We start from the raw sequence: 18,764 nt of genomic DNA on the forward strand, positions 1-18,764 counted from the left end.
GTGTAGTAACGATGATGGATGTTAATGTTCAGTTTGTAGTAGCGATGATGGATGTTAATGTTCAGTGTGTAGTGACGATGATGTATGTTAATGTTCAGTGTGTAGTAACGATGATGTACGTTAATGTTCAGTGTGTAGTAACGATGATAGATGTTAATGTTCAGTTTGTAGTAGCGATGATGGATGTTAATGTTCAGTGTGTAGTGACGATGATGTATGTTAATGTTCAGTGTGTAGTAACGATGATGTACGTTAATGTTCAGTGTGTAGTAACGATGATAGATGTTAATGTTCAGTGTGTAGTAACGATGATGGATGTTAATGTTCAGTTTGTAGTAGCGATGATGGATGTTAATGTTCAGTGTGTAGTGACGATGATGTATGTTAATGTTGAGTGTGTAGTAACGATGATCTACGTTAATGTTCAGTGTGTAGTAACGATGATCTACGTTAATGTTGAGTGTGTAGTAACGATGATGTATGTTAATGTTGAGTGTGTAGTAACGATGATGTATGTTAATGTTCAGTGTGTAGTAACGATGATGTATGTTAATGTTCGGTGTGTAGTAACGATGATGGATGTTAATATTCAGTGTGTAGTAACGATGATGGATGTTAATGTTCGGTGTGTAGTAACGATGATGTATGTTAATGTTCGGTGTGTATTAACGATGATGTATGTTAATGTTCGGTGTGTAGTAACGATGATGTATGTTAATGTTCGGTGTGTAGTAACGATGATGTATGTTAATGTTGAGTGTGTAGTAACGATAATGTACGTTAATGTTGAGTGTGTAGTAACGATGATGTACGTTAATGTTCAGTGTGTAGTAACGATGATGGATGTTAATGTTCGGTATGTAGTAACGATAAAGGATGTTAATGTTCGGTGTGTAGTAACGATGATCTACGTTAATGTTGAGTGTGTAGTAACGATGATCTACGTCAATGTTGAGTGTGTAGTAACGATGATCTACGTTAATGTTCAGTGTGTAGTAACGATAATGGATGTTAATGTTCGGTGTGTAGTAACGATGATCTACGTTAATGTTCGGTGTGTAGTAACGATGATCTACGTTAATGTTGAGTGTGTAGTAACGATGATGTATGTTAATGTTCAGTGTGTAGTAACGATGATGGATGTTAATGTTCGGTATGTAGTAACGATAATGGATGTTAATGTTCGGTGTGTAGTAACGATGATCTACGTTAATGTTGAGTGTGTAGTAACGATGATCTACGTTAATGTTCAGTGTGTAGTAACGATGATGTATGTTAATGTTGAGTGTGTAGTAACGATGATGTACGTTAATGTTCAGTGTGTAGTAACGATGATGGATGTTAATGTTCGGTATGTAGTAACGATAATGGATGTTAATGTTCGGTGTGTAGTAACGATGATCTACGTTAATGTTGAGTGTGTAGTAACGATGATCTACGTTAATGTTGAGTGTGTAGTAACGATGATCTACGTTAATGTTCAGTGTGTAGTAACGATAATGGATGTTAATGTTCGGTGTGTAGTAACGATGATCTACGTTAATGTTCGGTGTGTAGTAACGATGATCTACGTTAATGTTGAGTGTGTAGTAACGATGATGTATGTTAATGTTCAGTGTGTAGTAACGATGATGGATGTTAATGTTCGGTATGTAGTAACGATGATGGATGTTAATGTTCGGTGTGTAGTAACGATGATCTACGTTAATGTTGAATGTGTAGTAACGATGATCTACGTTAATGTTGAGTGTGTAGTAACGATGATCTACGTTAATGTTCAGTGTGTAGTAACGATAATGGATGTTAATGTTTGGTGTGTAGTAACGATGATCTACGTTAATGTTCGGTGTGTAGTAACGATGATCTACGTTAATGTTCGGTGTGTAGTAACGATGATGGATGTTAATGTTCAGTGTGTAGTAACGATGATCTACGTTAATGTTCGGTGTGTAGTAACGATGATCTACGTTAATGTTCAACGTGTAGTAACAATGACAGATGTTAATATTCAGTGTGTAGTAACGATGATGGATGTTAATGTTCGGTGTGTAGTAACGATGATGTATGTTAATGTTCGGTGTGTATTAACGATGATGTATGTTAATGTTCGGTGTGTAGTAACGATGATGTATGTTAATGTTCGATGTGTAGTAACGATGATGTATGTTAATGTTGAGTGTGTAGTAACGATGATGTATGTTAATGTTGAGTGTGTAGTAACGATGATCTACGTTAATGTTGAGTGTGTAGTAACGATGATGGATGTTAATGTTCAGTTTGTAGTGACGATGATGTATGTTAATGTTGAGTGTGTAGTAACGATGATCTACGTTAATGTTGAGTGTGTAGTAACGATGATGGATGTTAATGTTCGGTGTGTAGTAACGATGATGGATGTTAATGTTTGGTGTGTAGTAACGATGATGGATGTTAATGTTCGGTGTGTAGTAACGATGATCTACGTTAATGTTCAACGTGTAGTAACGATGACAGATGTTAATGTTCCGTGCGTAGTAACGATGATGTATGTTAATATTGTTGTATTTTTCCTGGTCCAGGGAAAGTAACAAAGTTGTGTTTTTGACCACCACATTCCAGTCGATCTGTAAGGTTGAACACATTTTTGATCTGACATGACGTCAACCATAATATGACAAGTAGAAGAATTCTGTATTTAATAACACATTTCCAGAGTAATGATTGGTTATAACTTTATTACACATGACACATACACCACTATTTAATAAAACATTTCCAGGGTAATGATTGATTATAACTTTATTACACAGGGCACGTAACCACTATTTAATAACACATTTCCAGGGTAATGATTGGTTATAACTTTATTACACAGGGCACGTTCAACAAGTTCATACCTTTTCTAATTATTGGAGTAATGTGCGTCACCGCTGGGGTACTAGCGCTTCTAGTGCCAGAAACACTTCATGAAAATTTACCCCAAACCCTCGAGGAGTCGGAGAAGTTCGGAGTTGGAGAGACGTTCTTCTCGTGTGCAAGGTTAGCTCTCATTTCTCTTGGGAATACTTTAAAATACTTCACTGAAATGTGAGCCTATATATACACTTATTGTTTGTTGCTATTCATATCTCTTATTGCTGTGGATTATTTGTATCCACGTGTCGTAACACCTTTATATAACTCTGTTATATGTTTTACAAAAACTGTAATTTGTCACCTCCTGAGCACAATAAGATATTTTGATGAAAACATCTCTCTCACTGACTAACACGTATTATTGAACATTTCTTATTTTCTGTCAGATCAAAAAAGGAAAGTAGAAACTGTGAAACGACAGATGAGAAAACAAGAAGAGAGCGAATCTCTGGTTAGAGCTGCTTCTCTAAACGACTTCTCAGGAAGTTTGGCCTAATGTCAAACACTTCGTCTTGTTTAGCTAAAAAATATTTGCCAAAATTTCGGTTAACTGTGGTTACAATTCTAACGTGTTTTATAAAGTGCTAACTCTTCCAGATAAACGCAAACAAAGACGGTAATGACCTTAGCTATTTTTAAGTAACGACAAAAAATATTCGATTTCAGAGAAAAAAAAAACATTTTAAACAGCACAGGATGAAAAAAACATGTTTCTATTTTTGTATTCGATAACCTATGTTGATCTTTAAAACAGTCTGTTGATATAAATTTGTAATTTTAGGTATTGCATAGAGAATATACGATATACATGTATAAATATTTTTATGAGTTTTAATCAAACGAATTATGTGATTAACGTCCGTTTTGTCTTAAAACTGTGAGCGAAACTTAGCTTATTGTAAGTCTGTTACAAATGTATTGAGATTTACTTTTATATGATGAACTCAAAGTAGGATATAAATCAATCAGAACAAATGTGTTGGTGACGAAAGATGTTGGAAAGACTTGTTTTGTGTATGTTTTTATAAAGTCAAGTGTACTCTATGTACACTTGCTGGGAAGGTAATCTACACAGGACATATCTCTTTCACAGAAGGAATCAACAAATATAGTTCGAGGTTCAGCAAAAGTGTGTTTGTGTGTTATGAGAAGAAAATATGTTATTTAGGATGTAAGAAAATAGTAATGTAAGACATTTTATAAATTCTGATTCTTAAATATATAATTATATTGAAAATAATACAGTCAAGAATGTCAGATATTTTATATACCATGATTCTTAAATAGAGAATGTTGTAATAATATTATAATGAAAATAGTAAAGTCAGGAATGTTAGACATTTTATATACCTTGATTCTTAAATATAGAATGTTGTCGTAATATTATAATGAAAATAGTAAAGTCAGGAATGTAAGACATTTTATAAACCTTGATTCTTAAATATAGAATGTTGTCGTAATATTATAATGAAAATAGTAAAGTCAGGAATGTAAGACATTTTATATATCTTGACTCTTAAATATAGAATGTTGTCGTAATATTATAATGAAAATAGTAAAGTCAGGAATGTAAGACATTTTATAAACCTTGATTCTTAAATATAGAATGTTGTCGTAATATTATGATGAAAATAGTAAAGTCAGGAATGTAAGACATTTTATAAACCTTGATTCTTAAATATAGAATGTTGTCGTAATATTATAATGAAAATAGTAAAGTCAGGAATGTAAGACATTTTATAAACCTTGATTCTTAAATATAGAATGTTGTCGTAATATTATAATGAAAATAGTAAAGTCAGGAATGTAAGACATTTTATAAACCTTGATTCTTAAATATAGAATGTTGTCGTAATATTATAATGAAAATAGTAAAGTCAGGAATGTAAGACATTTTATAAACCTTGATTCTTAAATATAGAATGTTGTCGTAATATTATGATGAAAATAGTAAAGTCAGGAATGTAAGACATTTTATAAACCTTGATTCTTAAATAAAGAATGTTGTCGTAATATTATAATGAAAATAGTAAAATCAGGAATGTAAGACATTTTATAAACCTTGATTCTTAAATAAAGAATGTTGTCGTAATATTATAATGAAAATAGTAAAGTCAGGAATGTAAGACATTTTATAAACCTTGATTCTTAAATAAAGAATGTTGTCGTAATATTATAATGAAAATAGTAAAGTCAGGAATGTAAGACATTTTATAAACCTTGATTCTTAAATAAAGAATGTTGTCGTAATATTATAATGAAAATAGTAAAGTCAGGAATGTAAGACATTTTATAAACCTTGATTCTTAAATATAGAATGTTGTCGTAATATTATAATGAAAATAGTAAAATCAGGAATGTAAGACATTTTATAAACCTTGATTCTTAAATATAGAATGTTGTCGTAATATTATAATGAAAATAGTAAAGTCAGGAATGTAAGACATTTTATAAACCTTGATTCTTAAATAAAGAATGTTGTCGTAATATTATAATGAAAATAGTAAAATCAGGAATGTAAGACATTTTATAAACCTTGATTCTTAAATATAGAATGTTGTCGTAATATTATAATGAAAATAGTAAAATCAGGAATGTAAGACATTTTATAAACCTTGATTCTTAAATAAAGAATGTTGTCGTAATATTATAATGAAAATAGTAAAGTCAGGAATGTAAGACATTTTATAAACCTTGATTCTTAAATATAGAATGTTGTTGTAATATTATAATGAAAATAGTAAAATCAGGAATGTAAGACATTTTATAAACCTTGATTCTTAAATAAAGAATGTTGTCGTAATATTATAATGAAAATAGTAAAGTCAGGAATGTAAGACATTTTATAAACCTTGATTCTTAAATATAGAATGTTGTTGTAATATTATAATGAAAATAGTAAAGTCAGGAATGTAAGACATTTTATAAACCTTGATTCTCAAATAAAGAATGTTGTCTTAATATTATGAGGTTTTATTTCTTTTTTATTAAAGGAAAGCTACAAATCTTACTTTGTAAGTTGTTCATTCCACTGTGGTCGATTTCCGGAGTTCAGTGTTAAAAGTTGACCTAAGAGTTGAACACATACCGGTAAGTCATAGAGACCCCCAAATTTTACCTGGAGGAGGTAGGTCCGAACGTTTTCCCTACCTATATTTCTCCTCGTTGGTCTATAAGGACACATTCTAGGTTTAGGGACAATTGGTTCAAGGGTTCGTTGGTTTTAATTGTACAAAATAATCACAAATATTCTCCTAAGACCTGAAGTATTCCATTCTGTCATTGGAAGACAACAGAGTCATACCCTTGTGTCATTGAAGACTGCTAACGCACACCACCGAGTGAGTGAATGACGATTGTTTGCGTAGTTGTTTTCTGTTGACACAAAGCAACTCGGCTATAGAGGCCAAACAACTGGTAAAAAATCAAGAGAACAAAATTGTTAGAAAATGTAAAAATAAATAGAGGTAAAACGTATCACTGTTCAAATTTCAAATTAGAGGTTCAGATACAATGAAAAAACCAATGGTTCGTAAAAAGGTTGGAATCATAAGAAATTGGACAGTGTCACCATCGTCGATAATATTGTCTGAAGTCAAGAGTAAACCAATAGAAAACACGTGTAAAATCGAGTCGCCACTCACTGTCGTAACGACTGTTGTGAGGTGAGTGTCAGAAAGGTCACACGTTAGTGGGTTAATCCCAGATAGAAGGAAACAATCAATTTAAAACTGTGACAAGTGTGTAGCCTAGCTAGGACTACTTTCATTTTCTGATTCTTAAGGAAACAAGACGGCCAAAGAGCAACAGGAGGTTTGATCTGAAACAGTTTGTTATCATAGCTCACTTCAAGTCAACTGTGAGTTAACACGAAGCCGAGCCTTCAGTACAAGACCATAGTCCATATATGGGATAAACAGACTGTGACGCAATCGTTTCTGTGAATACTGACATGGCCAGGTATCCAGAAAACCTGGACAGAAACAGAAGAGAGAGAAAAGTGGGCAATCGGTTTTCAATGTTGACGAGGACAGAGAAAAACTAACGTGAAGTAATTGCATGGCCACTAGAGGGCTAAGCAAGTCAGTATAAATTGTACAGTTTGTGTAGTTCATAGCTTCCATGTGATCCATGGGATCCAGGGCAAGAGAAATGGCTCACAACTCGGCTGTGAACACAGAAACTATAGAGGGGGATTCTGTGAACAACCACAACAAACCATGGTAAAGACCACAGATCCACCTTAATTTCAACTATCCATATAAATCAAAATGGTGCGATGGTTTGAAAGATGTAAGGCTAAGAGAAGATGGTTCTTCCAATCAGAAGTATCCACTTTTCTCAGATGACTCAAAGAAAGGTAACAGGTGAGGATGGTAATACCATGGTGGCATGGGTTGATCAATAGAGACAACAACGTTATACAAGGACAGATCCAATTTAGCCAGCTGTTCCCAGGTACGAAGGTCTAATGAAAGAATGGGTCTATTCTGACAAAGCATAGCCAACTTAGGAAGAAAAAAGCAACGCCACGTGGGATGTTGTGATAAGAATCAAAGTTTAGAGGCAAAAAGGTGAAAACAAAGAAGTTCATTTGGACAGCAGGAAGAAGTGGTGAAGAATTGATCTTGACAGTGGAAAGTGTGAGACAATTCTGAGGGACTCCAAGTTCCTGTTGAAAACAACAGTAAAGTGTCAAACCCACACGAACTCCGAATTATCTGTCCAGTAAAACGTTAAGAATCAAAATGGGTAAACGGTCATGTAACCCATAGAAGTGGAGGTTCGGCAAATAAACGTACCTTCACGCAGTGTCGTAAGCATTCTCAAGGTAGAATAACACAGAAACAAGATGTTATCTCTTCAGAAAGGCTTCCCTGATTAACGTTTCCAGTCAAATCAGGCGGTCCACAGTGGAGTGCTGTTGAGAGAGCCCACACTTGGTGGGCGACAAGAGGTTATTTGATTTGAAGAATCAAACAAGACGAATGTTAATGTTAACCAACCTCTCTGAGATCTTACAGAGGCAGCTAGTCAAAGCAAGTGAATGATAATTAGAAGAAATCTTAAAATCCTTCATAGGTTTAGAGAAAAAAAGGACAATACCCTGGAGTCAGCCACCAGAAGAGGCAGGAGAGAGATAGCATAGCATCTCTTAGTAAAAATCATCAGGTCTGACTGATGTACAGCCAGACTGACGAAAACAAGTTTGAGTCCCACTAGTGTAAACAGGCAGTTATAGAGATGATCGGTCTGAAAGGAAAGAGGTGATTACTCTGCCCGAGTCTTGATGGCTGGGAAGGCGAGGAAAGAAACAGAAGTGCTAAATACACGAGAAAGCTCTCGGATAGTGTATCGGCAGTGCTCTGCACACCAGCAGCTCTCGGATAGTGTATCGGCAGTGCTCTGCACACCAGCAGTTTCCTGGCCATTGAAGAGCAAAACTAAAAGAGAATCGTGTCCCATATGATTTTGGTGGTACAAGAGATGCTTATTGTGAACTAAATATAAGATTATTTGACATTTAACTTGCCGAACATGGGCACAGGCCCACCTCGAAAGCAATGGGGTTTCAAAGAGTGTGATACCTATGAAAAGTACCTCAGGCTCCTTTAGAGCCTTCCTGCCTCCTATCAGGTAGGACTTCTGCTCCTTTTAGAACCTTCCCTGCTTTTTATCAGGTCAGGACTCCTGCTCCTTTTAGAGCCTTCCCTGCCTCCTGTCAGGTAGGACTCCTGCTCCTTTTAGAACCTTCCCTGCTTTTTATCAGGTCAGGACTCCTGCTCCTTTTAGAGCCTTCCCTGTCTCCTGTCAGGTAGGATTCCTGCTCCTTTTAGAGCCTTCCCTGCTTCCTATCAGGTCAGAACTCCTGCTCCTTTTAGAGCCTTCCCTGTCTCCTGTCAGGTAGGATTCCTGCTCCTTTTAGAGCCTTCCCTGCTTCCTATCAGGTAGGACTCCTGCTCCTTTTAGAGCCTTCCTGTCTCCTGTAAGGTAGGACTCCTGCTCCTTTTAGAGCCTTTCCTGTCTCCTGTCAGGTAGGACTCCTGCTCCTTTTAGAGCCTTCCCTGTTTCCTGTCAGGTAGGACTCCTGCTCCTTTTAGAGCCTTCCCTGTCTCCTGTCAGGTAGGATTCCTGCATAGTTGAGAATACTGTGGAAAACTTATGAATTGACTGAGCAGCTGCTCTGGATGATACAATCAGTCACCATGTAGTTATCTATCAATGTTACTGGCTTGTTAAGGCTTGGCATGGCCAGGTAGTTAGGAAACTCGACTCGTAATCTGAGGGTCGCGGGTTTCTGCAGTGTACCAGGTCAAGGTTTGGCAATAATTCTGTGTTCCAGGAGGGCAATGCGTCTGCCCACAGAATACATACCATACAAGATAATCTCGACTAGAAGAATATTAGAAGATTGCCATAGACAATGAAATAACCATGATCTTAAATCAGCTACTGTAACTGGGTTGCAGCACTTTCTAGTGAAATGTTGTGATGAAATCACGGTGAATTACATCAATAACCTTATGAACAGCATGCTACGTCGCCTCCTGGAGATCATTAGAATATGAGGAGATTCAAACAAGTATTTAATTTGTAAAATGAACTGATATAAAATTATAGTCATTATTTATAATAATTTGATGTTATATTTTGTCATTATATATATCTTGTTGTGTAAATGGCTAATTATACATCTTTTACACAGGTGACGGATAAAATTGTTTGCTATTCAAAAAAATTGCTTATTATAGTCCACAGAACCCGTCTCATTATACAAATTACGTATGTAGATATATAATATAGTATGCATCTCTCAGTTTGGCAGCACTAAGTGTATTTGTATTATACCTTAATAATAATGTTACTAAATATAAATAATATTGACCAAGACTTTATTATATATATTGGTATTTTTCTTGTCCATCACTTAATATATATAATGGAAGGGTTGACTCCTCAAAGACGTTACGTGTTACAGTCGTCTAATGTTGATCCATTATTAGCTGCTAATTCCTGTTTTACTGTAGAGTTTTAATGAAACACCGCATCAAAACTAGCTTCAAAGGATAATTGTAACGTCGTCTAGACTACAATTACATATAGACTACAATTATGATGTATCTTAGCTGTTATAAAACATACAAAACTCCAATAGTCCAATGTTCGACATTGAGAATGTTATAATAATCTAAATAGACATATACTCTTCAAAACAAGAAACGCAAAAGGGATATTTTTGTTATTTTAAAGAGAAATATATGTAATAACGTTACAAGCTCAGAGTATGTGATGTTACACGTGTTAAGGCACTGATTGTCAGACCAAAATGACAATAAAAGTTGTTCACTTTGAAAACGGAGGAAAACATCGGAATTTTCGCCAAAACGCATAGGTGTCCAATAAATTTGTTTGAGAGATCTGCATGTTCTGCAAGTGCAACATGTGCAAAATCCCTATAAAAGTGACGGGTTCTCGGTTTCTATAGCTCAGTGTTAAGCCACTGACACACAATACAGTTACGCCAAGACTGACTGAAGCACAACGCAACAACGCCATTGGTCGATGGAAGCAGGCGAATCTCGATGAGATGTTGCCAGAGCTGTGAATGTCCACCCAAGCACCATCACAAGGCTATGGAATCGTCACCAACAACATGGATCAACTCGTGATCGTCCACGATCTGGCAGACCTCGTGTGACCACGCCCGCACAAGATCGCAACATCCGGTTACGTCACCTTCGGGATAGGACCACCACTGCGACGTCTACTGCCTCAACCATACCATACTGCGTAGGATTTCCGATCAGACCGTACGCAACCGTCTACGAGATTCTTAGGCCCCATGTGCAACCCATCATGGTGAACGTCAATGACGTTTTTCAACATGACAACACCCGTCCTCACACAGCCCCACTCAACACTGTCTTCTTGAGACACCACAACATCAACGTTCTTCCCTGACCCTTCAGATCACCAGATTTATACCCCATCGAACATCTTTGGGACGAGTTGAACCGAAGACAGACAGTGGTGAGAGGAACAGCCATTTCACAGGATGTGATTCGTCATCTCATCGTTTCCATGGGCAGGAGATGCCAAGAAGTTATTGATGCTCACGGGGGGCATACTCGTTATTGACGTTGAGTGACGTTAAACTTCAACTAGTGAGCGTGGACTTCGCCTTTGCAGACTTTGGATGTTCAGCAGTGAATGTGCAAAGTTTCACACATGTCATACAGAACTACCCGGAATAAACTTGTTAACAATGTGTCTCATATTTTGCCTTTTGCGTTTCTTTTTTTGAAGAGTATATATACTGATATGTTTTGATTTTAATATTTAAATTTACTTATTCAAGTTACGTAACACAAGGTATGTGTTTGTAACACTTTATAAGTGTAGTTACGAATTGTTTATAATGTGGCTGAAGTTTTATTTACGTTATAATAAAACTACGGTGTTTTAATAATTTGTAATATTTTTTTCTCGATGAACTTATGTTGTTGTCACAGTGTATTTTAAAGATATAAAAATAACTTTTCAGTGTAGAAACGAGGTTGTTGGCTTGCGTTACTCTAACAGAGCTATAATAAGATAAGTCTTGCCAGAGTGTTTTGTTTACTTACTCAAGGCCGAAGCGATAAAATGAATCATTCTGTAACGTGCCGCTAGGTGTACGTTATTAGCATTCAAGTGGCAAGGCGACAAGAACAATCTCCTACAGTACGTAGCAGCACTTTCCGTATTTTACGTACAGTGAAAGTAAAGTGTATTTTAAAACTTCAAAAACAGACCATAGAATGTTAGGTGGAATAACACTTCTATTAAACACTTTTACTAATACTGTTAATAACACTAGTATTAAACACTTTTACTAATATTGTTAATAACACTAGTATTAAACACTTTTACTAATATTGTTAATAACACTAGTATTAAACACTTTTACTAATACTGTTAATAACACTAGTATTAAACACTTTTACTAATACTGTTAATAACACTAGTATTAAACACTTTTACTAATACTGTTAATAACACTAGTATTAAACACTTTTACTAATATTGTTAATAACACTAGTATTAAACACTTTTACTAATACTGTTAATAACACTAGTATTAAACACTGTTAATAACACTAATTAACTTCCCTGACCCTAGTTGTTAAACTAGTTGTTTAACGGTATATCTACTTATAGAAACTAGTTGTTTAACGGTATATCTACTTACAGAAACTAGTTGTTTAACGGTATATCTACTTACAGAAACTAGTTGTTTAACGGTATATCTACTTACAGAAACTAGTTGTTTAACGGTATATCTTCTTATAGATTCTAGTTGTTTAACGGTATATCTACTCATAGAAACTAGTTGTTTAACGGTATATCTACTTACAGAAACTAGTTGTTTAACGGCATATCTACTTATAGAAACTAGTTGTTTAACGGTATATCTACTTACAGAAACTATTTGTTTAACGATATATCTACTTATAGAAACTAGTTGTTTAACGGATCATATACTTATGGAAACTAGTTGTTTAACGGTATATCTACTTATAAAAACTAGTTGTTTAACGGTATATCTACTTATAAAAACTAGTTGTTTAACGGTATATCTACTTATAGATCCTAGTTGTTTAACGGTATATCTACTTATAGAAACTAGTTGTTTAACGGTATATCTACTTACAGAAACTAGTTGTTTAACGGTATATCTACTTATAGAAACTAGTTGTTTAACGGTATATCTACTTACAGAAACTAGTTGTTTAACGATATATCTACTTATAGAAACTAGTTGTTTAACGGATCATATACTTATGGAAACTAGTTGTTTAACGGTATATCTACTTATGGAACCTAGCTAGTTGTTTAACGGTATATCTACTTATGGAACCTAGCTAGTTGTTTAACGGTATATCTACTGATAGAAACTACTTGTTTAACGGTATATCTACTTATGGAAACTACTTGTTTAACGGTATATCTACTTATAGAAACTACTTGTTTAACGGTATATCTACTTATAGATACTAGTTGTTTAACGATATATCCACTTGTAGAAACTAGTTTTTGACGGATTATATACTTATGGAAACTAGTTGTTTGCCAGTATACATGTCGTGTAGATGGAACTGTTATACAAGCGTCATTAACTTGTGTTAAGTGAAATGTTGTGGTATAGATGGAGCCGTTATAATTAAAATATTTATTTTAGTTATAACTCCGAATCAGATAATATCTAAATATCTCGAAATACACGTTTAGATAATGGACTTTGTTTTCTCAATGAAGTTAATTTCTTCTAGCAGGGATTCTTGTGGCTAGCTGTGTTTGACAGCATGATTACTTGGTAGTAGCTGTGTTTGACAGCATGATTACTTGGTAGTAGCTGTGTTTGACAGCATGATTACTTGGTAGTAGCTGTGTTTGACAATGTGATTACTTGGTAGTAGCTGTGTTTGACAGCATGATTACTTGGTAGTAGCTGTGTTTGACAGTGTGATTACTTGGTAGTAGCTGTGTTTGACAGTGTGATTACTTGGTAGTAGCTGTGTTTGACAGTGTGATTACTTGTTAGTAGCTGTGTTTGACAGCGCGATTACTTGTTAGTAGCTGCGTGTTTGACAGCGCGATCACCTGGCAGTAGCCAGTGCCTGACAGCGCGATCACCTGGCAGCAGCTGTTTTTTGACAGCGTGATCACCTGGCAGTAGCTGTGTTTGACAGCGTGATCACCTGGCAGCAGTAGCTGTGTTTGACAGCGTGATCACCTTGGCAGTAGCTGCGTTTGACAGCGTGATCACTTGGCAGCAGCTGTGTTTGACAGCGTGATCACTGGCAGTAGCTGCCTTGACAGCGCGATCACCTGGCAGCAGCTGCGTTTGACAGCGCGATCACCTGGCAGCAGCTGTGTGCCTGACAGCGTGATCACCTGGCAGCAGCTGTGTTTGACAGCGCGATCACCTGGCAGCAGCTGTGTTTGACAGCGTGATCACCTGGCAGTAGCTGCTGTGTTTGACAGCGCGATCACCTGGCAGTAGCTGTTTTTTGACAGCGTGATCACCTGGCAGCAGCTGTGTTTGACAGCGTGATCACTCTGGTAATAGCTGTTTGACGTTACGCTTACCTGGTAGTAGCTGTTTTTTGACAGTGTGATCACTTGGCAGTAGCTGCGTGACAGTGTGATTACTTGGTAATAGCTGTTTGACAGCACGCTTACCTGGCAGTAGCTGTTTTTGACAGTGTGATTACTTGGTAATAGCTGTTTGACAGCATGATTACTTGGTAGTAGCTGTTTTTGACAGTGTGATTACTTGGTAGTAGCTGTGTTTGACAGTGTGATTACTTGGTAATAGCTGTTTGACAGCATGCTTACTTGGTAGTAGCTGTTTTTGACAGTGTGATTACTTGGTAATAGCTGTTTGACAGCATGATTACTTGGTAGTAGGTTGTAACCAATAGACGTAATTAATGCAATTATTACGTAGGGCTTTACTTATAACATTTGCTCATGCTTGAAAATTCTAGTTCCAATATACACTATATGGCCAAAAGTGTGTGGACACCCGACCATCACACCCATATGTGCTTGTTGAACATCTTATTCCAAAACATTGAATATGGAGTTGGTCACCCTTTTGCTGTTATATATGCCTCCACTCTTCTGGGAAGGTTTGGAACATGGCTGTGGGGATTCGCTCCTATTCAGCCCCAAGAGCATTAGTGAGGTCGGGGTGAGAAGGTCTGGCTCGCAGTCGGAGTTTCAGTTCATTCCAAAGGTGTTGAGGTCAGGTCTCTGTGTAGGCCATTCAATTTCTTCCACACCAACCTCGGCACACCATGTCTTTATGGACCTTGTTTTGTGCACGTGGACATTGTCCACAAAATAGGGCCTTCCCCAAACTGTTGCCACACAATTCTTTAGAATGTCACTGTATACTGCAGTATTAAGATTTCCCTTCACCGGAACGAGACAGCTTAGTCCAAGTCATGAAAAACAACCATTCCTCTGCAGGTAGCATATGTTCAACCCAGATTCGTCTGTCAGATAGCGAAGCTTGATTCATCACTCCAGAGAACGTGTTTCCACTGGTCAGATAGCAAAGCTTGATTCATCACCCAGAGAACGTGTTTCCATTGCTCCAGAGTCCAATGGTGGTGTACTTTACACCACTCCAGCTGACCCTTGACATTGTGCATGGCGACCTTAGGCCTTGGAAACCCATTTCATGAAGCTCCCGACGAACAGCTAAGGTTGTTCCAGAGGCAGTTTAGAAGTCAGTAGTGAGTATTGTGGAAGACGGTTTTTACGCGTTACGAGCTTCAGTACTTGGCGGTCCCGTTCTGTGAGCTTGTGAGGCCTACCGCCTCGTAGCTGAGCTGTTGTTGCTCTTAAACGTTTCCACTTCTTTATAACACCACTTGCAGTTGACAGGGCAACTGATTTATTGGGAACTTGACATTCTATAACAGCGCCACGTTAAAAGGTGGCGTCCTATAACAGCGTCACGTTGAAAGTTGGCATCTTATAACAGCGCCACGTTGAAAGGTGACATTCTATAACAGCGCCACGTTGAAAGGTGACATCCTATAACAGCGCCACGTTCAAAGGTGACATCTTATAACAGCGCCACGTTCAAAGGTGACATCCTATAACAGCGCCACGTTGAAAGATGACATGCTATAACAGCGCCACGTTCAAAGGTGACATCTTATAACAGCGCCACGTTGAAAGGTGACATCTTATAACAGCGCCACGTTGAAAGGTGACATCCTATAACAGCGCCACGTTGAAAGGTGACATCCTATAACAGCGCCACGTTCAAAGGTGACATCCTATAACAGCGCCACGTTCAAAGGTGACATCCTATAACAGCGCCACGTTCAAAGGTGACATGCTATAACAGCGCCACGTTCAAAGGTGACATCTTATAACAGCGCCACGTTGAAAGGTGACATCTTATAACAGCGCCACGTTGAAAGGTGACATCCTATAACAGCGCCACGTTGAAAGGTGACATCCTATAACAGCGCCACGTTGGAAGTTACTTAGCTCTTCATTACAACCTATTCTACTGCCAGTGTTTGTCTATAGAGATTGCATGGCTGTATACTTGATTTTAGGCACATGTTAGTAATGGGTGTGGCTGAAATAGCCGAACCTACTAATTAGAAGGGTGTCCAGATACTTTTGACCATGCAGTGTATTTAAATATGCAACATTCATTTCAGTTTTCGAATTATTTGTTAGCTAAGTTATAGAAATATACAACTAGTAGTCTGACGTTATTAACCACAGATATTCAATGTGTTTACTGAGAGACTGGTTTTCTGGGTATACGACTAGTAGTCTGACGTTATTAACCACAGATATTCAATGTGTTTACTGAGTGACTGGTTTTCTGGGTATATAACTATTAGTCTGACGTTATTAACCACAGATATTCAATGTGTTTACTGAGAGACTGGTTTTCTGGGTATATAACTAGTAGTCTGACGTTATTAACCACAGATATTCAATGTGTTTACTGAGAGACTGGTTTTCTGGGTATATAACTAGTAGTCTGACGTTATTAACCACAGATATTCAATGTGTTTACTGAGAGACTGGTTTTCTGGGTATACGACTAGTAGTCTGACGTTATTAACCACAGATATTCAATGTGTTTACCGAGAGACTGGTTTTCTGGGTATACGACTAGTAGTCTGACGTTATTAACCACAGATATTCAATGTGTTTACTGAGTGACTGGTTTTCTGGGTATACGACTAGTAGTCTGACGTTATTAACCACAGATATTCAATGATAGGGGATAAAAGATAATATAAACATATAATTGAGAATGGAAAAATGTCTATACTCTTTGACATGAGAAAACCTCAGTTGAAATTATATTTCATTCTGGAAAAATACAGAAACATTCTATTTATAGAAACCAAAGTTTAGTATTCGATTTTAGTTTTATTATTATCTCTTTTATACTATTTGACTTTAGTTTAAGTAAGAATTTGCGATTTACTTTTCTGTATTTGACATTAGTTTATCTGCGGTGTCCAGAGGGGGGGTGGAAACCCAGATTTTTAGAATTGTAAGTCCGTAAGGTTACCACTGTTCCATGAAGCGACTGCATGAGAAACAAGTGAAATGATATGAAAATAGTTTCTAAATATTCAAGTCCTCTTTCACGCGCGCCATCTGTTAAGTAATTCCTACACTAAAAACTTCTTGAAACTATATTTATTAAAAGTGATTGTTTATTACAAAAATGAATTAATTCATCTTTTATTTAAACAATGAAGTTTGATACTTCATCTGTTCTTTTCCTTTTTCTGTAAAAAATTAGTTTTTTTATATTTCCAATAATGCTTCAGTTTCCATTAAGCCTTGTGTAAACACTTTGGTAAATAACACTGTTGGGCATAAACACTTTGGTAAATAACAGTGTTTGGCAAGAAGTTCACTGTTTTTAGACGGTTTAAAACGTTCTCTGTGTTCTATGTCGACTCGTATCTTCTATACATTCACGTATTGGTTTTAAGTGGACATTCCGTGTTTGTTTAAAGTTTGTCAGCTACCAAATTTTAACAAACCTTTTAAAAGACTTTCTGACCTGAAATTAGTTATTGTCAAGTTTTAGTTTTAGCCAGTTCACCAAAGGTCACGTTTTTTTGCTATTACATGTTCATCAGTATTTTAATTATTTTTTTCAGGACACAGAATGTGTAGATGAAAATAGCATTGCCATACGGTTCAGGTTTTCCTACTTTTGTAAAACTGAACATACAAAAGTATTAGAGCTTTATCCAGGGTCTTGACAAGAAAAACAAAGTGCTGCTACCTTTATAAAACATTCACAGTTACCTCAGTGTTGGCAGTAATAGTAAATTATAGTGTTCGATCATAGTAACAATATGTAATTATACCAACGTTTTATCATCAAAACTGAACACTTTTGTTAGTTTGAAATTAGGAACATAACAGGCTATCTGTGGTCTGGAGATGTACAGTCAACATACACATCGAGAGCTTATTCATCGGACTTCAAAATATAACTACGTAAATAACAGTATTACTTAGTCACTGGGCTTCAAAATATAACTATGTAAAGAACAGTATTACTTAGTCACTGGGCTTCAAAACAAAACTATGTAAAGAACAGTATTTCTTAGTTCCTGGAATTCAAAATATAACTACGTAAATAACAGTATTACTGAGCTACTGGGATTCAAAACAAAACTATGTAAAGAACAGTATTTCTTAGTTCCTGGAATTCAAAATATAACTACGTAAATAACAGTATTACTGAGCTACTGGGATTCAAAATATAACTACGTAAATAACAGTATTACTGAGCTACTGGGATTCAAAATATAACTACGTAAATAACAGTATTACTTAGTCACTGAGATTCAAAATATAACTACATACGTAAATAACAGTATTACTGAGCCACTGGGATTAAAAACAAAACTATGTAAATAACAGTATTACTGAGCCACTGGGATTCAAAACAAAACTATGTAAATAACAGTATTGCTTTGTCACTGGGATTCAAAATATAACTGCGTAAATAACAGTATTACTGAGCTACTGGGATTCAAAATATAACTACGTAAATAACAATATTACTTAGTCACTGAGATTCAAAATATAACTACATACGTAAATAACAGTATTACTTAGTCACTGAGATTCAAAATATAACTACATATGTAAATAACAGTATTACTTAGTCACTGAGATTTAAAATATAACTTCGTAAATAACAGTATTGCTTTGTCACTGGGATTCAAAATATAACTACGTAAATAACAGTATTACTGAGCCACTGGGATTAAAAACAAAACTATGTAAATAACAGT

At 36.1% G+C, this 18,764-nt stretch overlaps 1 protein-coding gene and 1 long non-coding RNA gene across 2 annotated transcripts in view; one reads left to right on the forward strand and one right to left on the reverse strand.

Moving 5' to 3' along the window:
* The window catches only part of LOC143246786 (carcinine transporter-like), a 45,719-nt gene extending 39,863 nt beyond the window's left edge, over window positions 1–5,856 (forward strand). The window contains exons 9-10 of the mRNA XM_076493938.1: window positions 2,855–3,018; window positions 3,282–5,856. Coding sequence (XP_076350053.1) covers window positions 2,855–3,018; window positions 3,282–3,351 — 234 coding nt within the window. The 3' untranslated portion in view covers window positions 3,352–5,856. The remainder of the gene's footprint in view (window positions 1–2,854; window positions 3,019–3,281) is intronic.
* The window catches only part of LOC143246787 (uncharacterized), a 55,085-nt gene extending 48,282 nt beyond the window's left edge, over window positions 1–6,803 (reverse strand). Inside the window, exon 1 of the long non-coding RNA XR_013026162.1 lies at window positions 5,907–6,803. This is a non-coding gene — a long non-coding RNA (uncharacterized LOC143246787). The remainder of the gene's footprint in view (window positions 1–5,906) is intronic.
* Window positions 6,804–18,764: the final 11,961 nt, after the last annotated feature.

Source organism: Tachypleus tridentatus, chromosome 3, assembly GCF_004210375.1.
Source record: "Tachypleus tridentatus isolate NWPU-2018 chromosome 3, ASM421037v1, whole genome shotgun sequence".
NCBI classification, from domain to species: Eukaryota; Metazoa; Arthropoda; class Merostomata; order Xiphosura; family Limulidae; genus Tachypleus; species Tachypleus tridentatus.